This window comes from Prionailurus viverrinus, chromosome B3, assembly GCF_022837055.1.
Source record: "Prionailurus viverrinus isolate Anna chromosome B3, UM_Priviv_1.0, whole genome shotgun sequence".
NCBI lineage: Eukaryota > Metazoa > Chordata > Mammalia > Carnivora > Felidae > Prionailurus > Prionailurus viverrinus.
Window position 1 is genome coordinate 102097931 of NC_062566.1, and position 17242 is coordinate 102115172.

The window sequence follows — 17242 nt, forward strand, 5'->3', positions numbered from 1 at the left end:
AAGTGCTCATGAACTTACTTTTCTTAATTTTTCATTTTCCAGGAGCAAAGCATCTACTTTTAAGTCATGTACATAGATTTCATTTTCTAAGTTCTTGAGAGTTTCAAGATGGCTTTTGATTTTATGGCTTTCTTGGTCTCGTAAGTATTTGAGTTCTTTCTTCACTTTTTCCTGCTCAAACATAAAATTCACAATTAACTCAGAGTTAAATAATCAGGACACCAGTGTATTAGATTGCCCTGAACCACATTCAGAGATGGGGGTCTAATTAATTCCTGAATTATCAGCAGAGGCTATGGGGGAAAACTTGATGTTTAAAACTCCACAGTTGATTCACTTCTGGGAAGATGGTGCAGAAAGAGGATGCTGAGCTTATCTCAACCCATGGATACACTGAGCCACATCTGTGTAACTATCTGTGAAAGTGGCCTGAAAACTGGCAGAACAGACTTTCACAGAGAGGGGCCACACTGAAAAGGGTAGGGGTGGTAGAGACTGGTTAGGAACCCAAACCATGGCAAAAATAACCACAAAGAGGAGACACCACAAGAAGAGAGAGGAACAGACCCCATACCAGGCATCCCAGGCATGAGGGACTCACAGTGGGAAGACAAGTCTCCATAATATTTCACTTTGAAAAACAGTGGGGTTTAACTTCTTGAGTCTTTACGATCATCAGGGTTTACTTCCAGTACTTTAAAAAACAGTAGGCTTAGCTTTGGGAGAGCTGGAGGACAATAGGAAACTGAGTCCCCACCCTTAAAGAGTCAGCATAACAAATGACACAACACAGAAACAACTGTTTCAAAAGTAAATCTATGCAGATGTATTTACTAATCTCAGAATGTATGCAGAACGCCCCCAGTCAGAGAAAAAGGGATCTTTAGGAGACCGTTATAGAACAAAAGTGCTAGTGGACGCCATTTCTCTTCCTCCCCCCACCACCCCATGCTAGTTGGCCAGACACTTGCAGGAAACAGCAGGAATGTTCTCCACCTATCTTGCTGGCAACTAGTGCCCTGCCCCTACATTCCTCTGCAGATCAGCCCACTCAATCTGCCCTACTCCAAAGGCATCTCTCGAAAATGGCTCCAACCATGACGCCAACCATGACACCCTGCAAAACAATCCCAGCAGAGACCGGCACCACTCCAAAGTGACTCCTTCCCTGGGGAGAGAGGAAGATATCCACACATACCAGTGTACCCACAGTCCCAGTAGCTGAACCTTATGGCAGCAGCACAATGAGAGTATGCCACTGATCAGTGAGACTGCAGCCCCAGCAGACAGACTGGGGGCAGGCATCTGGATCGGAGTGTGGGCCACATGCACCATAAAGCCTCTCAGAGGATGAGGGGGAGCACCCTACAGTTCTATGCAACTATAGCTTCAGCAGACGGACTGAGAGCAGGCATCTGGTCTGAATGCTGATACCACCTAACTAGAAGCCATCAACAGCCCCAGACTGTCTCTTTAACGGCACAGAGACCAAACCCTTCCTGGTGCACCGACAGCAGGCAAAAAGGGCCATTACAACTGACCTGACTGAAGGCAAACGTGGCTCAGCCACAATAGTGGGCTGCACACAACCCACAAGGAGATGCCACTGAAATGCCTGGTTCTGCTGAACAGGGAGCACTGCATCACAGGACACCATAGGACCTCTTCTTCATAAGGCCACTACTTGTAGCTGAGTTTTCTAATACATAATAAGAAACAGAGTTAGACAGAATGAGGAGACAGAGGACTATGTCCCAAATGAAAGAACAGGATAAAACCACAGCAAAAGGGCCAAATGAAACAGAAATAAGTAATATGCGTGATAAACAACTCCAAGTAATGGTCATAAAGATATTTACTGGACTTGAGAAAAGAGTGGAAGAGCTCAGAGAGACCTTCAATAGAAATACAAAATATAAACAGAACCGGTCAGAGTGAAGAACTCAATAACTGAAATAAAAAATATACTAGAGGGAATCAATAGCAGACTACAGGAGGCAGAAGAACAAATCAGTGATATGGATGGATGCATGTTATGGAAAACAGCCAAGCTGAACAGTAAACAGAAAAAAAATATAGTAAAAAATGAGAACAGGCTAAGGCAACTCAGTGATATCATCAAGCATAATAATACTCACATTATAGGGATCCCAGAAGAAGAAGAGAGAGAGAAGGGAGCAGAAAATTTATTTGAAGACATAATAGGTGAAAACTTCCCTAATCTGGGGAAGGCAACAGACATCTAGATCCAGGAGGTATAGAGAACCTTCAACAAAATTAAACCCAAAGAGATCCACACATAGTAATTAAAATGGCAGAAAGTAGTGATATATATAGATTTTTAAAAGCAGTAAAAAAAATTTTTTTTTAATTAATGAAGTAAAATAAAACAGTTAAATACGAGGGAAACTCCATAAACCTATCAGGTGTTTTTTCAGCAGAAACTTTGCGGAACCGAAGGGAGTGGCATGATATATTCAAAGTGTTGAAAGGGGCATCTGGCTGTCTCAGTCAGTAGAGCATGTGACTCTTGATCTCTGGGTCATGAGTTCAAACCTCATGTTGGGCTTAGAGCCCACTTAAAAAAATGAAAGTGAAATCAAAGTGCTGAAAGAAAAAAAATGCAACCAAGAATATTCTTCTCAGCAAGTATGTTATTCATAATTGAAGGAGAGATAAAGAGTTTCCCAGACAAACAAAGTTAAAGGAGTTCATGAGCACTAAAGAGGCCTTACAAGAAATGTTAAAGGGAACTCTTTGAGTGGAAAAAAAACCCCAGCATATCAGGAGTATGAAAACTATGAAAGGAAAAAATTTCACAGGGAAATGCAAACATATAATAAAAGTACATTAATCACTTATAAAACCAGTAAGGAGGTAAAACACAAAAGCAGTAAAATCAATTATATTTATAAAAATCAGTCAAGGGATACACAAAATTTTTAAAATATAAAGTATGACATCATATACATAAACATGGGGGTTAGTAGAAATTCAGTGCTTTTAGAGTGGGTTCAAATTTAAGTGACCATCAACTTAATATGGAATACTATACACATAAGAAATTATATGTAAACCCAATGGTAACCACAAATCAAAAACCTGTAACAGATACACAAAAAATAAAAGAGAAATGAATCAAAGCATAACACTAAAGCTTTCAAACTCTAAGGGAAGTGAACAAGAGAAGAAGAAAGGAACAACCATGAAACAGGTAATAAAAATGGCAATAAGTACATACCTATCAATAATTACTTTGTGCTTAAATGGACTATATGCTCCAATTTAAAAACATAGAGTGAATGAATGGATAAAAAACAAAGACCCATCCATATGCTGCCTATAACAGATTCACTTCAGACCTAAAGACACATACAGAATGAAAGTAAAGGGATAGAAAAACATTTACCATGCAGATGGAATAGAAGCAAAAAGAAAGATGAAGTAGCAATATTTATATTGAGCAAAATAGACTTTAAGACAAAGACTAAACCAAGAAACAAAAAAGGACACTACATAATGATAAAGGGAGTAGAGTAATCCAATAAGAGGTTATGACATTTGTATCAAACAGGAGGATATAGCAATTGTAAATATCCATGCACCCAACATGGGAATACCTACATAAGGCAACTATTAACAAACAGAGTAAGAAACTGTTTCTTTCTATTATTGTTGTATAATAATAGCAGGGGACTTTAATACTCCACTTGCATCAATGGATACACCATCCAGACAGAAAATCAACAAGGAAACAGCTTTGAATGACACATTAGGCCAGACAGACCTGACAGGTACATTGAGAACATTTCATACAAAAACAGTGGATTACACATGGAAACTTCCCCAGAATAGATTATATCTTAGGCCATAAAACAAGTGTCAATAAATCAAAAAAGTCTGAAATCAAATCACACATCTTTTCTTACCACAGCAATATGATACTAGAAATCAATCACAAGAAAAAAATCTGGAAAGAACATAAATACATGGACTTAAATAACAAACTGATGAACAATGAATGGGTCAACCAAGGTATCAAAGAGGAAATAAAAAAATACATGAGACAAATGAAAACACAGTGGTCTAAAATCCTTGGGATGCAGGAAAAGCTCTTCTCAAAGGAAAGATTACAGTAACAGAGGACTACCTCAAGAAGCAAGAAAAATGTCAAATAAACAACTTTACCTTACACCTAAAGGAGCTAGAAAAAGAACAAAGCCCAAAGCTAGTAGAAGGAAGGAAATAATAAAGATTAGAGCAGAAATCAATGAAATAGAAACTAAAAAAACAATAGAACAGATCAATGAAATCACGACCTGGGCCTTTGAAAAGATCAATGGAATTGATAAACTGCTAGCTAGACTCATCCAAAAAAAAAAAAAAAAGGAGGACCCCCAAAAACCCTAGAAATGAATGAGTAGAAATAACAATGGACACCACAGAAATACAAAGGATTATAAGAGAATATTGTGAAAAATTACATGCCAAAAATTTGGACAACCTACAAAAAAATGGATATATTCATAGAAACATATAACCTCCCAAAACTAAATCAGAAAAAATAGAAAACCTGAACAGATCAATTACTATCAATGAAATGAAATCAATAATCAAAACACTCCCAATAAACTCAGTCCAGGACCAGATGGCATCAAGGCTGAATTCCACCAAATTTTTTTTTTAGTTTATTTATTTATTTATTTTACAGAGAGAAAGAGAAACTGTGAGCAGGGGAGGGGAAGAGAGAGAGGGATAGAAAGAGAGAATCCCAAGCAGGCTCCATACTGTCAGTGCAGAGCCTGACACAAGGCTTGAACCCATGAACTGTGAGATAATGACCTGAGCCGAAATTAAGAGTTAGATGCCTAACCAACTAAGCCACCCAGGAGTCCCTCTACCAAACATTTAAAGAAGAGTTAATACCCATTCTTCTCAAACTATTCCAAAAAATAGAAAAAGAAGGGAAGTTTCCAAATTCATTCATTTTGATTGCAAAACCAAATAAAGACATTATAAGAAAAGGAATCTACAGACTAATATCTCTGATTAACACAGATGTAAAAATCCTCAACAAATTATTAGCAAACTGGATCCAACAGTACTTTTATTCCAGGGATGCAAGCATGGTTCAATATTCATAAATCAATCAATGTGATACATCACATCAACAAAAGAACAGAGAAAAACCATAGGATCATCTCAATAAGTGCAGAAAAAGCATTTGACAAAACATAACATCCATTTGTGATAAAACCTCTCAACAAAGTTGGTCAAGAAGGAACATACCTCAATATAGTAAATGCCATATATGGAAATCCCACAGCTAACATCTTACTAAATGGTGAAAAACTGAGAAATTTTCCTCTAAGATCAGGAACAAGACAAGGATGTTCACTTTCGCCACTTTTATTCAACATAGTGCTAGAAGCCCTAGCCACAGCAATCAGACAAGAAAAAAGAAATAAAAGATATCCAAATCAGTAAGGAAGAAGTAAAAATCTCATGATTTACAGATGACATAATACTATATACAGAAAACCCTAAAGACTACTGGAATTGATAAATGAACTCAGTAAAGTCATAGGATACAAAATTTATTTACATAAATCTGTTGTATTTCTAAACATTAATAATGAAGTAGCAGAAAGTAAAATTAAAAAAACAATCCCATTTACAGTTACATCAAAAACAATAAGATCCATAGGAATAAACTTAACCAAGGGGGTGAAAGACCTGTACTCTGAGAGCTATAAAAACACCGATGGAAGAAATGGAGGATGACACAAACTAATGAAACAATATGCCATGGTCATGGGTTGGGAGAACAAATATTGTTAAAATGCCTATACTACCCAAAAAAATCCATAAATTTAATACAATCTCTATCAAAACAAAAACACTTTCTAAAGAACTGGATTAAATAATTCTAAAATTTGAATAGAACCACAAAACACTCCAAATTGACGAAGTAATCATGAGAAAGCAAACGAAGCTGGAAGTATCACAATTCCAGATTTTAAGAGACACTACAAGGCTGCAGTAATCAAAACAGTATGGTACTGGCACAAAAAGAGACACAGATCAATGGAAAAATAGAGAACCCAGAAATAAACCCATGCTTATATGGCCAATTAATCTATGACAAAGAAGGCATGAGTATACAATGGGGAAAAGACAGTCTCCTCAATAAATGGTACTGAGAAAACTGAACACCTTACATGCAAAAGAATGAAACTGGATCACTTTCTTACCCTAAACACAGAAATAAACACAAAATGTATTAAAGACCTAAATGTCAGACTGAAAACCATAAAATTACTAAACAAAAACATAGGCAGTAATTTCTTTCACATCAGCCATAGAAACATTTTCCTAGATAGATCTCCTCAAGCCAGGGAAACAAAAACAACAATAAACTATTGGGACTACATCAAAATAAAACATCTTTACACAGTGAAGGAAATCATCAAAACAAAAGGCAACCTACTGAATGGAAGAAGATATTTGCAAATGATATATCTTATAAGGGGTTAATATCCAAAATATACATAAAGAACTTTTTAAAAAAATGTTTAGTTTTGAAAGGCAGAGAGACAGAACACTAGTGGAGGAGGGGCAGAGAGAGCGGGAGAGATAATCTATCTGCAGCAGGCTCCAGGCTCTGAACTGTCAGCACAGAGTCCGACATGGGGCTCGAACTCATGAACTGCAAGATCATGACCTGAGCTAAAGTTGGATGCTTAACTGACTGAGCCACACAGGTGCCCCTATATAAAGAACTTACAAAGCCCAACACCAAACAAGCAAACTAACAATCTGGTTAAAAAATGCACAGAGGACCTGAATAGACATTCTTCCAAAGAAGACACACAGATGGCCAACACACACACGAAAAGATGCTCAACATCTCTAATTATCAGGGAAATGCAAATCAAAACTACAATAAGAAATGGTGGAATAGGAGAATCCTAAGCACACTTCATCCCACAGATACACCTAGATAACACCCACATCGGTGCAAATACCTCACTGAACAACCCCAAAACTGTCAGAACAGACTCCACAGCTAAATGTAGAGAAGAGGCCACAATGAAGAGGAGAGGAAGGGCAGAGACATGATCAGGAGCCAAACTGATCCGTGGGAGGAAGGGACACCACAAGCATACAGAGGGGAGAGGAAAAGACTCCTCACCAGGCACCCCAGGCAAAGGGGACCAGCATTAGGAAGACATATTCCCATAACATATGGCTTTGAAAACCAGTAGGGTCTAACTTTGTGAGTTCTTACAGTTAGTGTGTTTACGAATCAGTGGGTTGGGCTCTGGGATGGCTACAGAACAATAGAAAACTGAGTTCCTGCCCTTAAAGACAAAGGCCAACAAACAGCCCAGCTGACATACAGCATGGAAGCAGCAGTTTGAAAAATGCCTGGGGCATACAGGAAGGATATTTATTTATTAATCTCAGAACTGTGCTGTAAGGACAGGGATGGTTGAGAGATTTCTCCAAGAAAAATAGAGCTGGCAAGCACCGTTTCCCTTCCCACCCCCTCCCACCCCAGACTAGATACACAAACACCCTCAGGAACCAGCACAGCGCAAATGCTTTCCACCTAGTTTGCTCTTCCTCAAACCTCTCCCCTCCAACTTGGTGAGGCAATTTTCTAAAGTGGCTCCAGGTCCCCTTCCACAGCAGACTGGCAGTGACCTTGCTGGCACCACATGCCCCGCCCCTGCATTTTCTGCAGAGCAGCCCTTGGCAGTTGTCTAGGCCACAAGTTCTCTCCTGCAGCAGACCAGTGCACAACTTTCTAACAATGTGCACCCACCCCCACATGCTCTTATGGACTTGTCCTTGGCAGGAGTACGTCCAAAGTGGTGCCACAAGCTGACAGTGTGCAAGCAGCCCCATTGGGGACAGCACCACTCCAAAGTGACTCCTGTTCCTGGAAGTGGGGAAGATAACTGCATACATTAGTCTGAAACCCCAGCAGTGGGCTGGGGGCAGACATATGGTTTACCTTCAGGTCTCATCCACCAATGAAAGCTTCTCAGAGGACAATACAGGGAGAGCACCTTGGCGTTCAGTGCTACCACACCTCTGGAAAATGCCTGGTCTGACTCAGCTCAAGTCCACAGCAGCCCTAAACTGGCCCATGAACAACACAGGGACTAAGTCCTGCCAAAAACAAGCAGAGAGAGCCACTGACGACACCTGGACTAAAGGCAAATGCAGCTCCAACACAGAAGTAGGGTACATGCAACACATGTAGAGATAGCCGTGAAGTGCCAGGTTCTTGTGAACAAGGGACACTGCACTACAGGGCACTACAGGACTCTTCTTCATAAGGCCACAGCTTTCAAGATCAGGATATGCAGCTGACTTTCTTAATACAGAGGAACAGATACCCAGAGTTCAGCAAAGTGAGGAGACAGAGGAATATGTCCCAAATGAAAGAACAGGACAGTATCACAGCAAGAGACCTAAATCAAATGGAAATAAGTAATATGCCTAATAGAGAATTTAAATCAATGGTCATAAAGATACTCACTGGACTGGAGAAGAGTGGAGGGCGCCAGTGAGACCCTCAACAAAGAGAAAACAAAAGAAAATCAGAGATGAAGAACACAATAACTAAAATAAAAAATATGCTAGTGGGAATACTTGGTAGACTAGAGGAAGCAGAAGAATGGATCAGTGACCTGGAGGATAGAGTAATGGAAAGCAATCAAGCTGAACAGGAGAGAGAGAGAGAGAAAAAAGACTAACAAAAATGAAAATAGATTAAGGAAATTCAATGACACCATCAAGCATTAAAACATTCGCGATATAGGAATCCCAGGAGAAGAGACAGAAAAGAGGGCAGAAAATTTATTTGAAGATATAAGATTGAAAACATCACTAATCTGGGGAAGGAAACATACATCCAGATCCAGGATACACAGAGAGCCACTCCTCCCCAAATCAATCCATAGATATCCACATCAAGATACATAGTAGGGGTACCTACTATGGGTTAAGTATCCAACTTTGGCTCAGGTCATAATCTCTCAGTTTGTGAGTTCAAGTCCTGCATCCAGCTCTGTGCTGACAGTGAGGAGCCTGCTTGGGATTCAATCTCTCTCTCTCTCTCTCTCTCTCTCTCTCTGCCTCTACCCCACTTGTGTGCTCTCTCTTCTCTCTTTCAAAAATAAGTAAATAAACTTGAAAAAAATAAAGTTAAAAAAAAAAGACACCTAATAATTAAAGTGGTAGAAAGCAGTGATAGAGAATATTTAAAGCAGCAAGAAAAAGGAAACAGTTGCATACAAGGAAAACCCCATAAGGCCATCAGCTGATTTTTCAGCAGAAACATTGCATACCAGAAGGGAGGGGCTGATATACTCAAAGTGCTAAAAGGAAAAAGCCTGCATCCAAGAATAATCTACTCAGGAAGGCTATCATTCAGAAAGGAGTTTGGATAGTTTCCCAGACAATCTAAAGTTAAAGGAGTTTATGACCACTAAACCAGCCTTACAAGAAATGTTGAGGGGAATTCTTTGAGTGGAAAGGAAAGACCATAAGCAGGAGTAAGAAAAATAGGAAGCACAAAAGTAGTAAAATTAAGCATATCTATATAAATCATTTAAGGGATTCACAAAATAAAAGGATATGAAGTATAATACCATATGCCTAAAACATTGGGGCAGGGGGAAGGAGTAAAACTTGACCGCTTTTAGAATAGGTTCAAATTTAAGTGACCATCAACTTAATATAGACTTCTATATGTATAAGATGTTATACATAAACCTAATGGTAACCACAAATCAAGAACTGGTAATAGATATGCAAAAAATAAACAGAAAAAATCCAAGTATATCACTTTAAAAAGCCAGAATACTGTGAGAATAAAGCAAGAGAAAACAAGAACGGAGAAGAATTACAAAACAACCATACAAGTAACAAAATAGCAATAAGTACATACCTATCAATAATTACTTTGAATGTAAATGGACTAAACACTCTAATCAAAAGACATAGGGTGATGGAATGGATAAAAAAGCAAGACCCATCTGTATGCTGCCTACAAGAGACTCATTTCGGACCTAAAGATACATGCAGATTAAAAGTGATGGAAAAGCATTTGTCATACAAATGGAAGTGAAAAGAAAGCCAGGGTAGTAATACTTATACTGGACAAAATAGACTTTAAAGCAAAGACTCTAACAAGAGGCAAAGAAAGACATCATGTAATCATAAAGGGAACAATCAACAATGGGGATATTTGTAAATATTTCTGCACCCAACATGGAAGACACAAATACATAGCAGTTAATAACAAATATAAGAAAGTAATCAATAGTAATAGAATAATAGGAGACTTAAATACCCTACTTGCATCAATGGATAGATCATCCAAACAGAGAATCAATATGGAAACAGTGGCTTTGAATGACACATTGGACCAGATGGATTTAACAGATATATTCAGAATATTCCATTCTAACACAGTGGAATACAAATCCTTTTCAAGTGCACATGGGACATTTATCAGAATAGATCACATGTTAGGCCACAAAACAAGTCTCAACAAATTCAAAAAGACTGAAGTTATTACCATGCATCCTTTTTGACCACAATGCTATGAAACTAGAAATCAACCACAAGAAACATTTGGAAGGAACACAAATACATGGAGCTTAAGTAACATGCTACTAAACAGTGACTGGATCAACCAAGAAATCAAAGAGGAAATTAAAAAAAAAAAGTGGAGAGAAATGAAAAATGAAAAATGGAAACATAACAGTCCAAAATTTTTGATATGCAGCAAAAGCTGTTCTAAGAGGGAAGTTTATAGCAATATAAGCTTTATTCAAGAAGGTAGAAAAATCTCAAATAAAAAACCTAATCTTACACATAAAGGAGCTAGAAAAAGAAGAACAAAGCCAAAAACGAGTAGAAGGAAGGAAATAATAAAGATTAGAGCAGAAATAAATGAAATAGAAACTAAAAAAAAAAAAACAAAACAAAACCAATAGAACAGATGAATAAAATCAGGAGCTGGTTCTTTGAAAAGATCAACAAAATTGATAAACCTTTGGCCAGACTCATCAAAAATAAAAAAATAAAAAGAGAGAGAGAGAAAGGACTCAAACAAAATCAGAAATGAAAGAGGAGAAATAACCACAGAAATACAAAGGATTTCAGGAGAATATCATGAAAACTCATATGCCAACAAATTAGACAACCTAGAAGAAATGGAAGCAAATAAGTTCCCAAACTATATAACTTCCCAAAACTAAGTCAAACATTCAAAAAAAAAGTTAATACCTATTCTTCTCAATCTATTCCAAAAAAAAAAAAAATAGAAAAAGAAGGAAAGCTTCCCAATTCATTCTATGAGGCCAAGTACCACCCTAATACCAAAACCAGATAAAGGCACTATAAAAAAAGGAAGCTACAGACCATTATCTCTGATGAACACAGATGCAAAAATCTTCAACAAAACATCAGCAAACTGGATCCAACAGTGCATGAAAAAATTATTCACCAGGATCAAGTGGGATTTATTCCTGGGATGCAAGTGTGTTTCAATATTTGCAAATCAATTAACATGATACATCACATCAACAAAGAAATGGAGAAAAATCATATGATCATATAATCATTTCAATAGATACAGAAAAAACATTTGACCAAGTGCAATATCCATTCATGATCAAAATCCTCAACAAAGATGTGAAGAGAACATACTTCAAACATAATAAAGGCCTTATATGAAAACCCCACAGCTAACATCAGACTCAATGGTAAAAAACTGATAGCTTTCTCCCTAAGATAAGGAACAACACAAGGACATCCACACTCACGTTTTTTTAACATAGTACTGGAAGTCTGAACCACAGCAATCAGACAAGAAAAAGATATAAAAGGCACCCAACTTGGTAAGGAAAAAGTAAAAATGTCACTATTTGCAGATGACATGAAACTCTACATAAAAGCCCTGAAGAATTCACCAAAAACTACTAGAATGGATACATGGATTCAGCATGTTTGCAGGATGCAAAATCAGTATACAACCCATTGCATTTGTATACACCAATAATGAAGTAGCAGAAAGAGAAATTAAGAAAATAATCCCATTTACAATTGTACCAAAAATAATAAAATACCTAGGAATAAACTTAACCATAGAGGTGAAAGACCAGGACTATAAAACACCGGTGAAAGAAATTGAAGATGACAGAAACAAATGGAAAGATATTCCATGCTCCTGGATTGGGAGAACAAATATTGTTAAAATGTCCATACTACCCAAAGCAATCTACAGATTTAACACAATTCCTATCAAAATACCAACAGCATCTTTCACAGAGCTAGAATTAGATCATCCTAAAATTTGTATGGAACTGCAAAAGATCCTGAATAGCCAAAGCAATCATAATAAGGACTGGGGGTATCACATTTACAGATTTCAAGATATACTACAAAGATATTCTACTAGATCTTGAAATCACAGATTTCATATACTATAAGATATACTACAGATTACTACTGTTCTGTAGTAATCAGAACAGTATGGTACTGGCACAGATAGACATAGAGACCATCAGAACAGAATAGAGAGCCAAGAAATTAGAACACAATTGCATGGTCAATTAATCTTTGACAAGGGAGGCAAGAATATGCAAAAGATGGTCTTCAACAAATGGTGATGGGAAAACTGAACATCTACACGCAAAAGAATGAACTAGATCACTCTTAAACCATAGACAAAAATAAACTCAAAATGCATTAAAGACCCAAATGTAAAACCTGAAACCAGAAAAATCCTAGAAGAGAGTACAGGCAGTAATTTCTCTGACATCAGCTCCTGAGGCAAGGGAAACAAAAGCAAAAATAAACTATTGGGACTACATCAAAATAAAAAGCTTCCACACAGCAAATGAAACAATCAACAAAACTGAACGAGAGCCTAATGAAGAGGAGGAGATATTTGCAAATGACATACCAATGGAGGTTTAGCATCCAAAAATAGAAAGAACTTCTACACTCAACACTAAAAAAACCAAGAAATCCAATTTAAAAATGGGCAAAAGACATGAATAGACATTTCTCCCAAGACATACAGATGGCCAACAGACACATGAAACGATGCTCAACATCATCCATCATCAGGGAAATGCAAACCAAAAACATGAGTGGGATGCCTGGGTGACTCAGTTGGTTGAGCATCTCCTTCTTGATTTTGGCTCAGGTCATGATCTCGCAGTTTGTGGGATCAAGCCCCTCATTAGGCTCTGCACTGACAGCACAGAGCCTGCTTGGGATTCCCTCTCTCCCTCTCTCTCTCTCTCTCTCTCTCTCTCTCTCTGCCTCTCCCCCACTTGTGCTCACTCCCTCTCAAAATAAACAAACATTAAAAAAAAAACCCAAACCATGAGATATCACTTCACACCTGTCAGAATGGCTAAAATAAAAAACTCAAGAAACAACAAGTGTTGGCAAGGATGTGGAGGAAAAGGAATACTTGGGCACTGTTGGTAGGAATGCAAACTGGTACAGCCACTGTGGAAGACAGTATGGAGATTCCTCAAAAAATTAAAAATAGAACTACCCTACAATCCAGCAATTGTACTACTGGATATTTGCCCAAAGAATATGAAAATGCTAATTCAAAGTGATGTATCCATATCCATATCTCTATATCTATCTCTATATCTCTATATCTATATTTATACCTACATCTATCTCCTATGTTCATTGCAGCATTAACAATAGACAAGATATGGAAGCAACCAAATTGTCCATGGATAGATGAATGGATTTAGAAGATGAGGTACACATGTACAGTGGAATGTTACTCAGTCATTAAAACGAATGAGATCTTGCCATTTGTGACAACATGGATGGACCTGGATTGTATAATGCTAAGTGAAATAAGTCAGAGAAAGACAAATACCATATGACTCACTCTTAAATGACATTTAAATTTTTTTTTTCAACGTTTATTTATTTTTGGGACAGAGAGAGACAGAGCATGAACGGGGGAGGGGCAGAGAGAGAGGGAGACACAGAATCGGAAACAGGCTCCAGGCTCTGAGCCATCAGCCCAGAGCCTGACGCGGGGCTCGAACTCACGGACCGTGAGATCGTGACCTGGCTGAAGTCGGACGCTTAACTGACTGCGCCACCCAGGCGTCCCTTAAATGACATTTAAGAAAACAAAAACAAAAACAGAAAAAAAAAAGAGACACCTCCCCCTCCCCCAGACTCTTAAATACGGAGAACAAACTGGTAGTTATCAGAGGGGAGGTGGGTGCAGGGATAGGTGAAGTAAATGAAGGGGATTAAGAGTATACTTATTGGGATGAGAATTGAGTAATGTATAGCATTGTTGAATGATTAAATTGTACATCTGAAACTAATATAGCACTGTATGTTAATTATATTTGAATAAAAAATAAATAAAACTCCAAAGCTCTGGGAAGCAAGTCCATGGACTTAAGTTAGACAATTAAGACAAATAAGTTGTTGAGACAACTTTATAAATCTGATATTTGAACAACTGTATGCCAAAAATGGGGAAGAGGGAAGTGAAATTTATTGAGGCTTTTTCAGTGAGGATTTAATTTTTTTTGAAGAGAAAGGAATATAACTTAATGGATTTTTCAGAATATTCTACTGAATTCTCTGCTTGATTCTTAGTTATTATACTGTTACAAGTCACATAATCTTTAGTCATTGTATGACCATCACTAGCAGCATCTTACCAAGCAAATAGAATTGCATATATATATACTTACTAGTTCTTTTCCCCTTCATATTTCTCTATACCCACATGTTAAAAGTTACTTCTGATATCAATGCTTCTCAAAAATAGAATGTTTCTAGTTTTAATTAACCAATTCTACATACACATGTTTATCATTAATTACTGATTATAAATTTTATAAAGGTAGTAAATGTCTCTTTACATGCTCTCATTTCATCTACTCCCACCCCATCTCTGCAACCTTTGTGCATTTATCCTAATATTCATAGGAATTTAACAGAATAAGAGACCTAAAAAGAACCTTAGGAAGCATCATCCCATCTCTACCTCATGAATAAGAAAACTGAGGCCCTCCCCCCCAAGGATATGCTCATGATTACATGTTAGTTGCATCTAGAGTCTCGCTCTCCGTATACACACGCACACACACACACACTGTATTATGGTTTGTATATATCAGTATTCCAATAAAAGCAAGAAGAATGAATACACTGACTCTTTACCGAGTTGCTGAAAAATCTTGAAAAGTCTCTTGCCATTTGAGAAGTGTAATCGTTCAGTAAATTCTGCTCCTGCTTTTGTGCTATATAAAAGAAAAAGAAAAAATAACTGCCCACAATGTTTAGTTTAAAAAATTAATCAAAATAAGGCATGTGTCTAGTTTTAAAAGTCAAATACTATGGGGCACCTGGCCGGTTCAGTTGGTTAAGTGTTTGACTTTGATTCAGGTCATGTTCTCACAGTTGGTGAGTTCGAGCCCCTCATCAGGCTCTCTGCCGTCAGCATAGAAACCACTCTGCACCCTCTGTGCTGCTCCCCCTGCCCCGCCCCTTCCCTGCTGGTTCTCTCTCTCAAAATAAATAAATAAACTTAAAAAAAATTTAAATACTATTATAAGGTTTAAAACAAAAAATAGAAGTTAGATGTTTCCAATGCAGTGCAGTATCTGACTCCTCAGAATCAACAACTTTTAAACTCAACTTTTTCTTCTTCTATTTTCTTACAAAATGTTTATATGACTATTTCTTGATTTGTCACTTTAAGACACTTTCTATCTTCTTCCTAATATAGAAAGTAGCACACTTACTCTCACCCCTACATCCCCACGTGCACTTCTAATCTCCCCATAAAGTCATGTTTTTAAAAATTTTTTTTCAACGTTTATTTATTTTTGGGACAGAGAGAGACAGAGCATGAACGGGGGAGGGGCAGAGAGAGAGGGAGACACAGAATCGGAAACAGGCTCCAGGCTCTGAGCCATCAGCCCAGAGCCTGACGCGGGGCTCGAACTCACGGACCGCAAGATCGTGACCTGGCTGAAGTCGGACGCCTAACCGACTGCGCCACCCAGGCGCCCCAAGTCATGTTTTTTAAAGCGAATTTTAACTATATTTTTAAAAAAGATTTTGTTTTTAAGTAATCTTTACACCCAACATGCGGCTTGATCAAGAACCTTCGATCAAGAGTCACATGCTCTACCAACTGAGCCAGCCGGGTGTCCCTAATTTTAACTATTTAGATCATTATGACAATGTAAACATTCACAGATGAGACAAATGGTGTCGTATGATTATTCCTCCCCTCCTGTATAATTTTTTGTTTTTCCTGGAGCTAAAAATACCTCATTTTTTATTTCCTTAGTTTTCCATGTACACATTAATTCATATCTAAATCTATAATAGAATTATAAAATCTTTCCAAATATTACTTCCCACGTGGTCAAACACCTTAGGTGATCTACCAGTTTCATATCTCTTCCCTCCCCCACCCCCTCTTGCCCACGGCCGCCTTCTCTTTTCTGAGCACTTGGGACTTTCCTCTGCATTCCCCTTATGTTGGACCTCCTGTTTCCTGAATTTCATGTCTTTTTCTTTTTAAGTTATTCCGAGCAAATTCTGTACTAGCTTCCTGAGACAGAGTAAATGAGAAATTTTGATATCTTATATATCTAAACATGTCTCTATTCTCTATTTATATTTGACTAATAGTTTGGATGGGTATCTAATGTTAGATATTATTTTCTCTCAGAATTTTGAAGGCAATGTCTTTTTTTAGTATAATAGTATAATAGTACAGTTAAGAAGCCTAAAACCATTCTGATTGCTCATCTTTTGAGTGAGATCTGCTTTTTTTCTCTAGAAGCCTTTGGAATATTCTTTTTTAGCCTGAAATCCCACAATGATGTGACTTACTGTCTTTTCCTTTAGAAATTGCACTGGGGATTTGATGGGCCTTTTCGAATAGGAAACTCATATTCTCCAATTCTGAGAAATATTTTTGTATTATTTCTTGGATAACTTTATCCTTTCCATTTTCTTTTCTGGCCTTATATTAATTAAATATTCAACATCTCAGAATGGTCTTCTAATTTTCTTACTCTTTTATCCTGTTCCTCAACTCCTTATTTTGTTCTATTTTTTGAGAGATTTCCTTTTCTTATAATCCTATTAAATTTTAAGAGTTTCGTTGTCAGGGGTGCCTGGA

The 17242-nt window shown here is 37.5% G+C and overlaps 1 protein-coding gene across 1 annotated transcript in view; it reads right to left on the reverse strand.

Annotated features, from left to right (window-relative positions):
• The window catches only part of CCDC175 (coiled-coil domain containing 175), a 77616-nt gene that overhangs the window by 12171 nt on the left and 48203 nt on the right, over positions 1 to 17242 (reverse strand). The window contains exons 15-16 of the mRNA XM_047862269.1: positions 15262 to 15341; positions 19 to 171 (exon numbers count right to left, since the gene is read on the reverse strand). Coding sequence (XP_047718225.1) covers positions 19 to 171; positions 15262 to 15341 — 233 coding nt within the window. The remainder of the gene's footprint in view (positions 1 to 18; positions 172 to 15261; positions 15342 to 17242) is intronic.